Here is a 13,231-nt window from a genome sequence, read left to right as displayed (position 1 = left end):
GCTTTGTTGGTTTAATTTATTGTATCATTAATTGTGCCTGTTACAGTGTGGCTCTACACTGCATGAAGTAACAGTTAACAACTATAATGAGACACAGAATGTATTTTTCATTAGACAATAACAGGAGCACATTTAATTTGAAGCTCGCTAAGCATTTGCTATTATGTCAGGCTGACAAAACGAAGTAATTATCTCCTGGGGGACTTTCTGTATTCTCACATTCTCATTAGGTTGGATTCGTTCCACTCGGTGCTGCAGCTCTGCATGTTAATTTAAAATGGTCACTAGGGGGACCCCTCTTAATACACCAGCCTCAGTGCCAACATCATGAGGCACACAGTCCTTGATGTGTCAGAATGACTCTTCTGTGGGTTAGTGGGACACTCTGCTTCCCCTACAGGCAAGTATGACACCACACTTTGTGGTAATGTGACAGCACTCCAGATCGATGTACTAGTGAGCGCACCAACTAGCTCTACGTCAATGTGAGTGCATGGCCTAGTTCCCCCTCAGCGCAAGATGTTTGGACACTCTGTCAGTGCAGCAGGCTGTGGTGGCCCTCTCAGTGTGACAAGGCGTACAGTTGCTCGGCGCTGCGCTCCAGCCGATCTCTGTATTCCAGGTTGGAGTAGTTGCATTCAGGGACCCCCTGGGTGCCATGGAGGAGACCCCAGCAGCAGCAGGCAATCACAGCTGTGCTGTCACTGTCACCTGGGCAAAAAGGAGAGCACAAGTGCAGAGATGAAGCATTTTCATATATATGTTTTACTTTAAGGCCACTACAATAAATGTTTTACAGCTTTAAAGACACTAATGTAAAAGGGGTCACTTGTAGTGATGAACCCACAGAGCTTTTAAGCATCTTGGTTTGTTGTGTTGATTTTCCAGCCAACAATTTGAATGCTGTGGTTTAGTGCAGAGGTACTCAAATTTCTTTGCCTAGGGGGCAGTTGTGCAAGATGACAGAGGTCAGGGGCCAGTTAACAAACATTAATTATAACATTATTTATCACATAAATTGAATAAATATCAAAAGATCCATAACTCATCTTTCTTTGAAATTCTTAATTTTCAAATTAACTGACTTATTAACTACATTGATTTGGTGCAAGAATTAACAGATGGACCAGATATTTTACTGCATTTAATAACTAACTGTATTTTAGTTATGAATGCATTGAAACGGCTATGGCACTTGGGCCACATCAGAATGTCTGTTAGGATGACTGAAATTCCCCACATTCATAAGCAGATTTATTTAATGTCTTTGTAGTAAAGACGACTTGTTCACTAACTGTTCTATGAAGGAAATTTAATTTACGCCTCATTTGCGTGACTTCTACAAAGCTGCTTCTGTGCTCAACACAATGACAGATGAGGACCAATTAGAGTTTAGACCATCAGTCCATATGGCCTGCTTTGGGGAAAAGTGCCCTGACTATTTTAGGTAGAAGTTGGGAAAACATCTCTGTTTAAAAGGAATGACCAGGAATGTGTGCAAAAATGCTCAAACGTGAAATTATAATGTCCAGGGAGGTTATGAGTAGAAGTGATTATCAAGTTAAACCAGAAGGCTGGGATTATGCAAACTACCAGGCTTAATACTAAAACAGACTATATTTAGAAAAAGGGCTTGGAGTGGTGAGTTTTAGGTCTGAAGTTGAAACTACTTAAATTTGGGCTAAAATTAGAGAGGTTTGGTTTGATTAAGATTAGGACAACATTTCCCAAACAGCCTATACATTTTCTTGTCTGAACCTCTGACCTCCATGGAAGCTGGCTCTGCTCATCAGCTCCTCCCAGTCCGCCCCCGCCCCCAGCAGGGCGTCCAGCGCTATCATGGGAGCGTCGTGGCCGCTGCGTCCCGCCCAACCCGACAGGCTGAAGCTCTTGTAGGCTTCATCTCTCTCAGCTGGGCCATAGGCAGAGGGCCAAATCGCAGGCCCCACCCCATTGGAGATTCCCCTGAAATCGAGGTACCTGCGGACAGAGGTGAGAGATTCATCTCGTGTGATGTGATTCTCCACAACTCAAACAAGTAATGAGTCATTCCAGAGTTCATAGACATCCTGATCACACTGTCATTTGTACTGTAAACATGAGGAGGAAACAGCTGTTTATGCCAGTGGTAAATATATATATAATGTAAATACATACACTAGTAGTAAAAAAAGAAAAGTAAATAATATATAAGGAGCAATACTTAAAGTGATAGTGAGAATTTTTTAAAGTGGGGTTGTATGAGGGACTTATTGATAGTGTGTTACCTACAGTAGACAACAGCTGGCACAATGTACAGGATCAGCAGCTAAATGTATATTAGCCATCTAAAATACTTGATATCATATATGTGTACACTGTATTTTCATCTCTTTGTCATCACACAGCCCTTTCCATCGGGACACTGCGGTTATAAAGGTCAAATATTTCAACCAAAATCAAACAGTAATTTTATGTTGCAGAGCACTGGAGTTGCTGGTCTCTTGTGTTATTGTGTGACTTGTGTGTTAGAGGCAGCTGTTCACCAGCAACTCCTGCGTTCTGTGAGGTAAAATTACTGATTTCACCAATGGAGTTTGGTTGAGCAAGAGAGAGCAACACTTATATATAGGCAGCTATAATAGCTGTCAAACACTGAAATATATAAAATATATTACACAGAACCCAAATGATAAAAATAAATTCAAAAACATTGAATGAGAAGATGTGTCCAAACTTTTGACTGGCACTGTATATAAAATCCAAGATAAAAATACAGCGTACATTTAAACTGATATTGATTTTTGAAGTGGCTAAAATACATTTTGTTGCTGACCCTGTCCACAGCAGTACATTGCTTTGCTTCCGTGTCGGTGTTCCTTTCTGCTTCTCCAAACTTCCATAGGTAATATACTGACTTTGGTTAAGTGCCTCACACAATCCGACTTCAAATAATCCAAACTATCCCTTTAATACAATGTGTGCAGTGCTGCTGAACTGATCACGTGACCTGTGACATTTTAGTACAAGTCTCCCGTCATCATAGATTAACCTTGAGACTGAAATAGGTTAACAAAAAGTTGCTGATGTTGATTTCGGCTGCTCGTACCACTGCCACTTGTCACAGAAGTAGCCCCAGTCTCTCTCCGTCTCCTCCACGGCGTACCCTCGACCCTGAACGAAGCTCTTCGCTATTGGACAGGCCTCGTTGATCAGGCCCAGACCCCACGTCGTGATTGGCCTGCGCTGGACGGCATATGCGGTAAAAAGGGCCGACGCTACCGCGCCCAGGAAACCCGTGGGGTGAGGATGGGTCATCCTGCCTGTCTCCACGGCAACCGCCACCAACGACAACAGCTGGGCAGGTTTTGGATACCTGGTGAGGGCAAAGTATTAAAGTCCTTATCAACATTTATTATGGAGGATATTCAGTTCTTAGTCGGTCGCACAGATGAGAAACATGTTTAAGCATTCTGTGGTAGTCTTCTGTTTGGATACAAATTATGTTGACAGTAATTACTTCTTTTCAGGCCTTAATTGAGTACACATGATGTTTTTACTGGTTCTGGCTAATGTTTTAACCCTGGAACTCTATTATTTATTTGTTATTTTCTGCTTACTGATCAAAGAATGTGTTCCACTGTAACAGTTACTCTAAATTACTTTGGATAAGAGCGGCAGCTGTGTGCCTCAACTATACAAATATGAAATGTTCAAGGATTTTTTTTCTCTTTTTAGATGTTCCCTTCATGTGAATAGGTGGCCAACACGCACAGTGCGTTTTTAATATTGCTCCCTCATTTTCATTTTATTGTGACTCATTAACCTAAATGAAGATGAGGATAACCTGCTTGAACGTTTCATCTTTTTTACAATTAAAAAAACTGATTAAGCCATTCAGTCAGTCCCTGATGAATTCCTCTCCACATCCAAATACAGTGAGTTAAAGGGTAACACATGGACAAATGGGACATTTTTTTAAATTGGTCCAGTATTGCAGGAGAGTGCTGCAGTCAGCTGAGGTGAAACTACAACATAATCCTTACAGGCGACAGGGCAATGTTAAAATACATCCACTGTAAGGGCTTGTTTTCTCCATTGACACTGAGATTATAGAAAGGATCACTACAGAGACAGACCTTTTTATAAAGTCATGTTTTATGTAACCAGAAGCAGATGTTTTATAATGCTCACTAAACTCACCCAAAACTCCATTTACAGAAACAGTACTTTTATCATCATGAAACTTGACACCAACAAAATAAAACTCACCAAGACTGTCTTATTGAGTCTTTTCACTATTCACCAACTCTGGTGTGGTTGAAATAAACTCTTTATTCATCAAGCTAGCTGTGATATTCTGGCTGTGCTCTCCGTTTCTCTGCTTCTCTGACGTCTGACCTCAGAGTGAGTGGAAAGATGAACCAGATGACATTTTTGGTGAGTTTTATTTTGCTTCTTTCGACTATGAATGAAAATGACAATGACGATGATAAAACAACTGTTTCTGCAAAGGGAGTCTGGTGAAATTAGCAGGAGCAATAAAACAACTGTTTCTGATTAAACAAAACATGTCTTACTCTTTTAAAAAGGTTTGTCACTGTAGCAATCCTCTCCATGATGTTGTCAGACACATATAATAACAGTCTGAGCCTGTCAGTGGCAAAAAAAAGCACTTTTGGTGGATGTATTTTAAAGGTCTGCAGTTGCCTGGAGGGATCACACTGTTGCTCAGTTTTGCGTCTTGCAGCTGCAGTGCACTCCCTCAATACTGGACCAGTTTCAAAAACTGGAAAAGGAAAAAGGGGCCATGTTAAAAAAAAAAATTACCCTTTAAGAGCCGAACTATTTTGTTAATCGATGAGCCGCTTAAATCATGTTTTGAGCAAAAATTGCCTTTCTGATTTCAGCTTCTCCATCCTCAAGACTGGCTTTTTTTCTTGGTTTCATACCACTGTAAACTGAATATCTTTTCATTTGGAACTACTGTTTGGATAAAACTAGGCATTCGAAAATGTGACGAGAACATAAGAGCAGAGTGAGGAAATATATTCACACTCAGAGTTACTGAGTCTGAGTGCCTCAGGAGTTATTTTGGACTCTGACCTTAACTTTGAAGGTCATGTCAGTAACGTAAGAAGGGCAACCCTTTATCACTTTGAAAACATAATAGCCTAAGAGTTAAAGGACTCTGTACCACTTTACTATAAGATTGCACTTATAAATGGTTTATAATTAGGTTGTAAACACTTTATAAAGCATTAATTAAAAAGGGCAACAGTGGCCTGTTGCTTGTTAAATAATGAGCCCAGATTTATCTGTACAGATTCAGCTCTCATTGCTGACTTAGCTCATTTTGTCTTCTACATCAGCAGCCAATCAGCTTCATCAAATATTAGTAAGTTACTTTCGATTAAGCAATGTCAGCATATTGAATTAACAGCATCAATTAACGGTAACACTTTGTAATAACCATCATTCATAAATGGTAAAGTGATAGCTACTTAAACTGTAGTTACTAGTTATTTAACTGTTAATAAAGTTCTACTAATGCATATGCATGCTTTATAAACCATTTATTAAGTGACTGTAACTACATAAACAATACCTGCAGTCAATACTACAAAAAGACAACTATTTATATAGTTTTGCTTGCAGCAAATACAAGCATTCTTCATAAAGAAGAACCTTTGAAAAAAGGTATGAATAAAGTATTCTACTGGTACCTGTGTCACTTTAAGGATACTGATACTAGTGCTTTATAGTGTCATTTAAATTATACTATACTGTTAAACATTAGTTTAATATCCATTAACCATCCAGATAACATGACAACATGTTCTCCCAACTTGTCAAATACAGCAGCTTGGTCATTAGATAACACTTAATATAGTATATAAAGTGTTCTAAATGTAACAATTAACTGTGAATTTAGTAATTTAATCAGAATGTAACTGTAATTGTGCAGAACACAAACTAATGATAACAAAATATAAATTATAGCATTACTCATCATCACTTCAGAATCATTTCATTGTTTGTTAACAGTAAAATAATTGTTACTAACTTAAGTTTAACTGACTATCAATTACTGACTATTATTAATGATGGTTATTAAATAGTATTACCCTAAGCAATATCTGGATCTTGCCAAATAGCAAGCCCACATGTTTATAACTGTTTATTACTGATTCTTAAACTGTTTACAACCTAATTGTAAACCATTTATAAATCATTTATGAGGGTAGTCTTGTAAAGTGGCACAGAGGATTTATTTATCAACACAACAGAGAAGTGTCTTGATTTACTGGAACACTTTAGAGATTTGAATTGATAATATAGTGCCAATATTTTCCACTTGATTCAAAATCATTTTGTAACATATTTCCTGTCTTCGTCTTAACCCACAATTAACTGTTAGGATGCTCAGTTTCTGCTCAGTAAAGCGACACTACAAGGTCACTGACAATTAAAAAGTAATAACCCATCGAGGGCTCAGGCAGGAGGCAGAACATCAGATGCATAAGAATTAGAGTTATTTTGTATTTTTATTCTCAGAACAAGTGTCTCTACCTGAGGCCAATGCACATAGACCTCATGGCCGCTCCACAGCCCGTCCCCTCTGGATTATAGGCCACTCTGTAGCCGCCTTCCTCTCCAGGCTTCAGCTGAGAGACTCCTGAAAGAGCAAATGAAAGTCAAATCTCTGGCATTGCTACAAATACATGATATTATTTTTCAAAGGAAGATTTTGTCTCACCCAGAATGCTTGAAGGCCCTGGTTTCCTCCCCTCCATGTCTTTCATCCCCTCTACATATCGAGCAGCCACCTCATGCAAGAGCTCCTCCCCGCCCTTCCCTACGGGGGAGACAACTTGTTCAAACTGCAGACATTGTCCATATTAAGGTTTTTAAAGTGGTAACACATCTGTTAACAAGGCTCGATGTTTGCCTTATCACACTAAAGGTCAAGTGGGATTTCTACAATTTTCCTTCCACTTGTGCACAGCTGTAATAGAGCAGCAAATCAAGGCAAGACTGGAAATTAGATTTAACCTTTAGTTGGGGCTCATGAGGAGGGAGGGTGTGGTGCGTGTCCTGATGAGGTCTCATCAGAGCGGCACCGACTATCAGATCAATCCAATCAATTTCTTGTTTGAAACGAAATGAGCAAAGGAGAAACAAAAGTCGGAGAGAGTAATATAGTTGGATGTCATTTTGAGCTCACCAGTCGCCAGCCCTTCAGCCGTCGCCAGATGCAGAACTGTGTCATCGCTCACCGGCCAATCAGGAAGCTCAGCCTTGATGTTCTTCAGACCACCAAGCTCCTTCAGCTCCTGCAAGAACAGAAAGGACGAAGACGTCACTTATTATTTAGTTCTACATGGCTTGGTTAAGTACTTATTTCTGATTGGTCAAGTACAGCATTCTACAGTCTGTTATTTCTAAATAACAGACCACTGCTGTGTTTAACAGGCTGTTGCTAAGAAGAACACACTGTTGCTATGAACAGTTCTCATCATAGTCTTTGGGACAGCAATTAAATCATTTTTAAATCACTTTGTCTGACTTTATTTTGCAATTACGACCCGCTAACATTACATTATCCGTTACTTTATCGAATACGCAGTTCTGATCGGTCAATGATGGCACGCTCAGGTTTGTTTTTTCTGAATAGCAGACCGTTGGTACCACAGACCATTAGTACAAATACCAAATTATTGCTTAAAAAAACACCATTGCTATGAAGAACAGCCTATGCCATGGACACAGTTCTGATCATAAAGAGCAACAGAATCATTTTTAAATCAATAAAATCAATTTTAAATCAATATTTTGTGATTTTTTTTTTTTACGTAAGTAGCCGTGGAATAAGCAGGATAATGTACAGTGAGTACTCAAGAAGAAGTACAAATACAAAAGACTGATTGAACTTCTGGATTCAAGTAAAAGTAAAAGGTACAGGCTCTGAAATGTACTTAAAGTATAAAAGTAAAACGGTGTCAGCTTTTATCTGCAGTCGAGTCGTCCTCTCTTGTCATCCTTTTTCATCTTGTTAGGTTTTTCAATACATACAGCAATCACATTTTCTATGTATCACTGTGCCATCCATTTAGGTTGAAATACTTTTTGATGTTTGGAAGGTGGCACACAATGATGCAAGATAAAAATAATGTATTTCAAATGCATTAACAGTAAAGTGACAGGCCTTTTTTTTGAACATGTAGAAAGAGCAGATATTTGTGTTCAAATGTAGGGAGTAAAGGTAAAAGGTTCTCAGAAAAATAAATACTCAAGAAAAGTACATATAACAAAGTATTTGTATTTCATTACTTTGCACGTCTGCTGTACATTATTTCCTATGTATGAAACTAGATAATGCACACAGGACATGATCATTGTCTATAAAAGCTATGACCAAAAGATGAACTCTCAGTTAAACCTTTACTCGAGCCCCTGAAACCCTGTCAAGGACCCTTGAAGGCCCCCGGACCAACTTGTTTCAACTGTAGTGTGACTTCTCTATCCATGTTGGTCCTGCACTGACCTGATGAATAGCTGGTCCGGACTCATTGTACTCCCACAGCTGGTTCCTGTATCCCAGAGCATCACCAACACCACTCAGCAGCATGGCTGCTTTATAGTGCTCCAGTGTAGCAGATCCGCTGAGACAAAAGGCACAAATGTTAACAAATGTATGCCAAAATGAAGTGCCTGCCTGAGCCATAAACACACGAAGTAAATCAAGGAAAACCCTCAAACCAGAAAATTACTAATGTAGATGCTCTTAGTCAAAGTCCATAAAACGGAAACTACTGGCGAAGCTGTTTTAACAAGATCATTTAGTTTCTGTCTTTCTTCTCTTCTTTCTTACAGTAATATTAATTCAAGCTGCTTTGCATATTTAAAATGTGTTTGAAATTGTTTTGATTTGTGAAAATACCACTAACATAACTAATGTTATCATTAGCTATTGCTCATGATGGAAATTAAAGACACTGTGCGGAAGCCAAAAGCCTAGTTTGGTGCTGCTTCTCTGATGTGGGGATTGTGGAAACCCATTTCCACTAATGTGATGGGGAAGTCATTACAATGAGAAACCTTTTAAAAGAATAGCATAATCTCAAAATAACGAGTTGCTATCTAAAAATAAGAAACTTTCTCAAATTAATTACTTATTTACTAAGTAATTATTTACTTAAAGTTTCTCATTATTTTGATATACCAAGTCATTATCTTGGAATACTAGCTCATTATTTTGAGAATACTAAGTCATAATATTTAAATGCTATGTCATGATTTTGAGAAAGTGTCCCATTATAATGACTTAAAGGATCTTTTTTTTCCCATTACAGTGGCAGAAATGGGCCTCCATAGAGAACTGCACTCAAGCAAAGTATTATATAATATCAATGGAAAGGTCACACAATGGGAAAAGATCAATACACTTATAGGAAGGCTTAAATAACTAGAATAACTAGAAAGCAACACGGACTAACAATTCAGACATAGTCACAGTACAATAAAATAATAGAAATGAAAAATAATAAAGTTTAGTCCACGCAAACAGCTATGTACGCCGGGGTGTTTTCCTATATTAAGATATATTCTACATGAATGCCTGCAGAAGTAATGTTTTGACTATTTGCGTATTTGTAAAGACATCTCAACATGTTCTGACGTAATGTAACCATAACCTCAAACATCGATCAAACATATAAACAGGAGAACTTAAACATGACGTCACTCTCTGGCTTAATTTGATAGTAGTTTACGTAAAATGTTGCACTTGCTGCAGGAAATCGTTCCTCCATGCAGCTGCAGCCTCACCGGTCCATTGCAGCGCGTCGTTCCCGGAAACCAAGCTGCTCCAGGCGGTCACACACACAAGTCGACACCGGGGCTGCAGACTCAAGTGCTGCACTGCACACACACAGACACACACTGCTTGCTCTCCGCTACTTGTCTTGTTGCAAGTATTAGCCCGTCCCAGCTCTCAAAGGCCTGCAGCAAACACCAGCGTTCATTCACTAAAGTTTTTGCAGGCGACTTTACAAACCAAAGGCTGCAGGTTGGACGCACAAGAGCTGCAAACGTGGAGGCTAAAAAAAGACAGCAGCTGACGACAAACCAATTTTAGAAGCCTGCTTTCAGCTGGCAAGATGGAGACATGGCAAAACATGGGAAATATTTTCTGTAACAGCGGGATAATCATTTACTCCTTCCCTGGCACTCACCATTTGCACAGGTGCACCACACAAACTTGCATTTTAATTTAAAACTATTTATTAAATTAATATATCAAATAGATGTTAATATTTTCATATATAAAATTAATTAAATATTGTAATATATAATAAAATTATTAAATTTGATTATATATTACACTCCCTGTGCAGCAGGGGGCGTTGTTGACACTGAAGCACTCTGCCATAAACACCGCTAGGCGTCAGGTGACCAGTCACCTATGACCTCTCGCTGGTGATGTAGCAAGGTGAAAAACTGCCAAAAATGGAACAAACAATGGAACAAAATCACGTTTTTGAGTATTTTGAGAAGCTTCAACAGAACAAAAAAGGTTCAGCGAGCACCTGTGGCACAACCGCTGCCGCACCCGCCCCAGAATGTGATGATACTGAAGGCATTTAACATCCAAACTAACATCCAGACCAAGGTTACTTGTAAAAATGCTGACATTGACATGATGCTCTCCCTCCAGTTGGCTGTGCATGGAAACAAGAGACAAAGATTTAGTGGCTCCTAGAGGTGAGCTTGCAGATTGCAAACACTTTGCTTCCTCTCCTCCTTTAAGTGTGTGGGAGAATTTATGGTGGCTTGCACAAAATGCAAAAGGCCTTATCTAGAGCCAGTGTTTGGTTTGTCTGTTCTGGACTACTGTAGAAGCAACATGGCCGACTCCGTGGAAAAAAAAAAATCAAATTGTTTGTAATGTTCGTTGGTGTGACTGAAGAGTTCTTGGATCAACTTAAAATTTTAAGCTTATTGAACATATTTACTCATGAACTGAATAAATATCAAGTTTAGCTGGCAAGAAGTTTATTTTTTTTGAATCATTACACAATTACATTAACTTGATTTTTCAAATACAGCCAACTTAGAAATTTAAGGCAGCCCAGACACAAACATTTGTATGTTAAAACAAAATATTTATTTTTGAAGCGCGTGACAGTTTAGTATGATACATCAAGCTTTGGTTACAATACTGGTTAGGATCAATTTGTTGTCAAAAATGAACAGAATAAATAAATAAATAAATAAATAAATAAACTTAATATGTAATAAGGGATTTTCTGTAAACTGTTTTGACAGCATTTTTTTGTTCATGTCAATAAAGCTATTTGAATTTGAATTTGAAAAGAAAGAAAAAAATGAGTGAGTGATGACATCATACATTTGTGATGTCACGGAATGGTATCAGATCAAAGGAGACAGAACATAATACAGAATAAGCTGTTTTTCCCAGGAGAAAGAAACAGTAATTACCATTTGTTTTTACAAGCTCATTCTTTGGAAACAAGGTAAGTCTATAATCCTGTACATGATATATAATTTCTTAGTAATGTAAGCATTTACATGACTGAGGGTGTTTTCTGAACTAGTTACTGTGATAATGTTAAACAATCAGTTTGAGTGTCACTATATTTAGAATATTTTGTGCCAGTTTACCTTGCCATCAGACAGCTTTTTCCAACGGGAAACTGATTTTATATAAGCTAGTACTGCTCTAATAATAATAATACAAACAAACTAATTGAGGCAGCAGTAGTTGAGCAACTCCCATTTTGCATTGAGGTTACATCCACAGGCAATTCAAACGGGATTTATTGTACAGCAGTACGGTGTAAGAAAATAGTTCCTACGTGAAACTGCGCACAGCGAGGTCTGTGGATTATCTTGAGTAATTGGGTTCAAGTTTGCTGTCTGCTGTCATGTAAACGTTCTCAAATTGATGTAAATAGTTGTTATAACTATTTGATATAAGTTATACTGGCCTAGACAAAAAAAATTCACATTTTATAGTTTTCTTGTTTTGTTTTTTTTTTCATAAACGTACCTCATTAATTAATCTTGTAAACTAACTTAAGTTTTCTTTTTTTCTTCTATTTAGGCAGGAAAATGGAGCAAGGAGGACAAGGAGACGGATGGCACAATGGCGGAAATCGTAAGTACTTAGTTCATCATTTTACACATTTTACACTTTGATCTACAGTCTTTCCGAAAGCTATTAAGGGAGACTTGCTTACTGTACAATTCTGTATGATTCTATGAATGGTGATGTTAACATACTTCTCTCACTTATCTTACAGATCCAAACTTTCCAAATGTCCCAGGAGGCGATTTCCCACCAGCTGATCAGCTTCATATTGAGCTTCTAGCTTGGCTGAACTTTCTCCTACATCATGAATTATTGAATGTGGAAGCCCCTTTTATGTTAGAGGAGTGGATAGAGGAACCTGCAAATGTACAAAATGCTGGCCATGACGATGATGAAAATCATGACGATGCTGTGAACGAAAACCATGGCAACAATGAAAACCAGGGCAACGCTGACAACGTTAACAACAACAATAACAACATCGACAACAACAATGTTGACAATAACATTATTAATGAACATGTAGAAGATGTCAGTGCTCGTGATGAGGTCGGAGTCAACCAGGGTGTAGAAGATGACCCTCTGCCTGGCCCATCCAGAAGGTCAGGAGATGACCCTCTGCCTGGCCCATCCAGAAGGTCAGGAGATGACCCTGTGCCTGGCCCATCCAGAAGGTCAGGAGATGACCCTCTGCCTGGCCCATCCAGAAGGTCAGGAGATGACCCTCTGCCTGGCCCATCCAGAAGGTCAGGAGAGCAGGAACTAGAGGAAATCACAGTGAGAAACGGGCAACAAGTTAGACTGTGGGATGACACCTCTGATAGTGACAGTGACAACACTGACTACATTGGAAAAAGTCCAGTCGTACACATAGGTGCTGGTACTGGGGTTGCTGAAGAAAACCCCCCTCTGCCTGGCCCATCCAGGAAGAGGTCAAGAGAGGAGGATGGACTAGACGTCGAGGAGAGAAGCTGGAAGCGATTGAGATTTTCAGATGTGTTTAACTGCATGAGTGGCGGGAACACAGACTGTGATGAACATGCAGGTACCAGCGCTGAGGTTGCTGCAGATGACCCTCTCCCTGGCCCACCCAGGGGGAGTTCAAAAGAAGAAGCTGGACAAATTGTCAGAGAA

At 39.0% G+C, this 13,231-nt stretch overlaps 1 protein-coding gene across 1 annotated transcript; it reads right to left on the bottom strand.

Moving 5' to 3' along the window:
* Position 1: 1 nt before the first annotated feature.
* On the bottom strand, positions 2 to 10,158 carry adprh (ADP-ribosylarginine hydrolase). The gene is made up of 8 exons (XM_084740297.1): positions 9,811 to 10,158; positions 8,528 to 8,645; positions 7,208 to 7,316; positions 6,740 to 6,838; positions 6,553 to 6,658; positions 3,089 to 3,355; positions 1,766 to 1,980; positions 2 to 711 (listed from the first exon to the last, which is right to left on the bottom strand). Exons 1-8 carry the CDS (start codon positions 9,816 to 9,818, stop codon positions 563 to 565), a joined length of 1,071 nt encoding a protein of 356 aa, XP_084596423.1. The 5' UTR covers positions 9,819 to 10,158; the 3' UTR covers positions 2 to 562.
* Positions 10,159 to 13,231: the final 3,073 nt, after the last annotated feature.

This window comes from Lutjanus erythropterus, chromosome 17 (assembly GCF_056507025.1).
Source record: "Lutjanus erythropterus isolate fLutEry1 chromosome 17, fLutEry1.hap2, whole genome shotgun sequence".
In the NCBI taxonomy this organism is placed as follows: Eukaryota; Metazoa; Chordata; class Actinopteri; order Lutjaniformes; family Lutjanidae; genus Lutjanus; species Lutjanus erythropterus.
The sequence above is the reverse complement of the archived record's forward strand: the minus strand, read 5'-3'. Positions and strand labels throughout refer to the sequence as shown.